This window comes from Plasmopara halstedii (genome assembly GCF_900000015.1).
Source record: "Plasmopara halstedii genome assembly, contig: Scaffold_2604, whole genome shotgun sequence".
Lineage (NCBI taxonomy): Eukaryota > Oomycota > Peronosporomycetes > Peronosporales > Peronosporaceae > Plasmopara > Plasmopara halstedii.
The window spans coordinates 37,889-38,681 of NW_020189511.1; the positions used below are offsets into that span (position 1 = coordinate 37,889).

The 793-nt window shown below is 51.8% G+C and overlaps 1 protein-coding gene across 1 annotated transcript; it reads right to left on the reverse strand.

Annotated features, from left to right (window-relative positions):
• Positions 1 to 254: 254 nt before the first annotated feature.
• Positions 255 to 738, reverse strand: PHALS_04351 (uncharacterized protein; the record flags this gene model as incomplete). The annotated part of the gene is made up of 2 exons (XM_024718452.1): positions 255 to 563; positions 595 to 738. The coding sequence occupies 2 exons, from the start codon at positions 736 to 738 to the stop codon at positions 255 to 257; spliced, it is 453 nt and encodes a 150-aa protein (XP_024583849.1).
• Between the last annotated feature and the right edge of the window lie 55 nt (positions 739 to 793).

Here is a 793-nt window from a genome sequence, read left to right on the forward strand (position 1 = left end):
CCAGTCTCTTGTGTCCCGGATTTATTCGTGCTCGGCTGGTCCAAGCGAGCTTTACGAATTCTTGTTGCACCCAACGTACTCTAGTGATCGTTTCGATCTCGCTGGCCTTGCCGAATGTTCTTGGCCTCTTCACTCTTTGCTTGAGCTACCTTCATCACAGATTTTGACTCCAGCTTCGGCCCCAAGCAAGTTGGCTTTTCGTGCAAGGTTTCTTCCACCGGTTTCGGAAGAGTGTTTGAGAACTTTGGCTTCTGTTAATTTAGTCCATCTAGAGTGAAGCCGTCTGTCGCGTTCAAGATACCCCTAGGGATCGGCAAACTCGGTGGCGTTTTCTCATCTAGATCGTCCAGTCGCAGTGAGGCACACATGTCGACGTCATTGTTTGCACTCATGTCGTCTTCGCCATGGTTCTCGCCTATGGCCTCTTCTTGTGAGCTCGTTGAGGTTTGCTCGGTGGCTCCCTCAGTTGGCTTGGTGTCCGCTTGCCCGAGATGTTCATCGATTTCATGCCGTTGCGCTTTGAAGCTGTTGCTGCCTTCTCCTTGATATCTTCTTCCCGTGTTCTCAACACCGTATCGTCAATTGGAGGTTCACTTTTAGTGCCTCTGTCGTCTTCATTCGGTTTTTGATACTTGGAGGCCCCAGCCTGGAGCTTGTCCAACACCTTCTGGGACTTGTGTCTGCCTTCGCTTTCGCGATCTGGAGAGCCCTACGAGCTGCTTTCGCTTGCTCGGTCATCTCTTGTCTCTTGAGGGCTAGCTGCTCGAGCTGCTCGCGTAGTGCATCCTGCTCT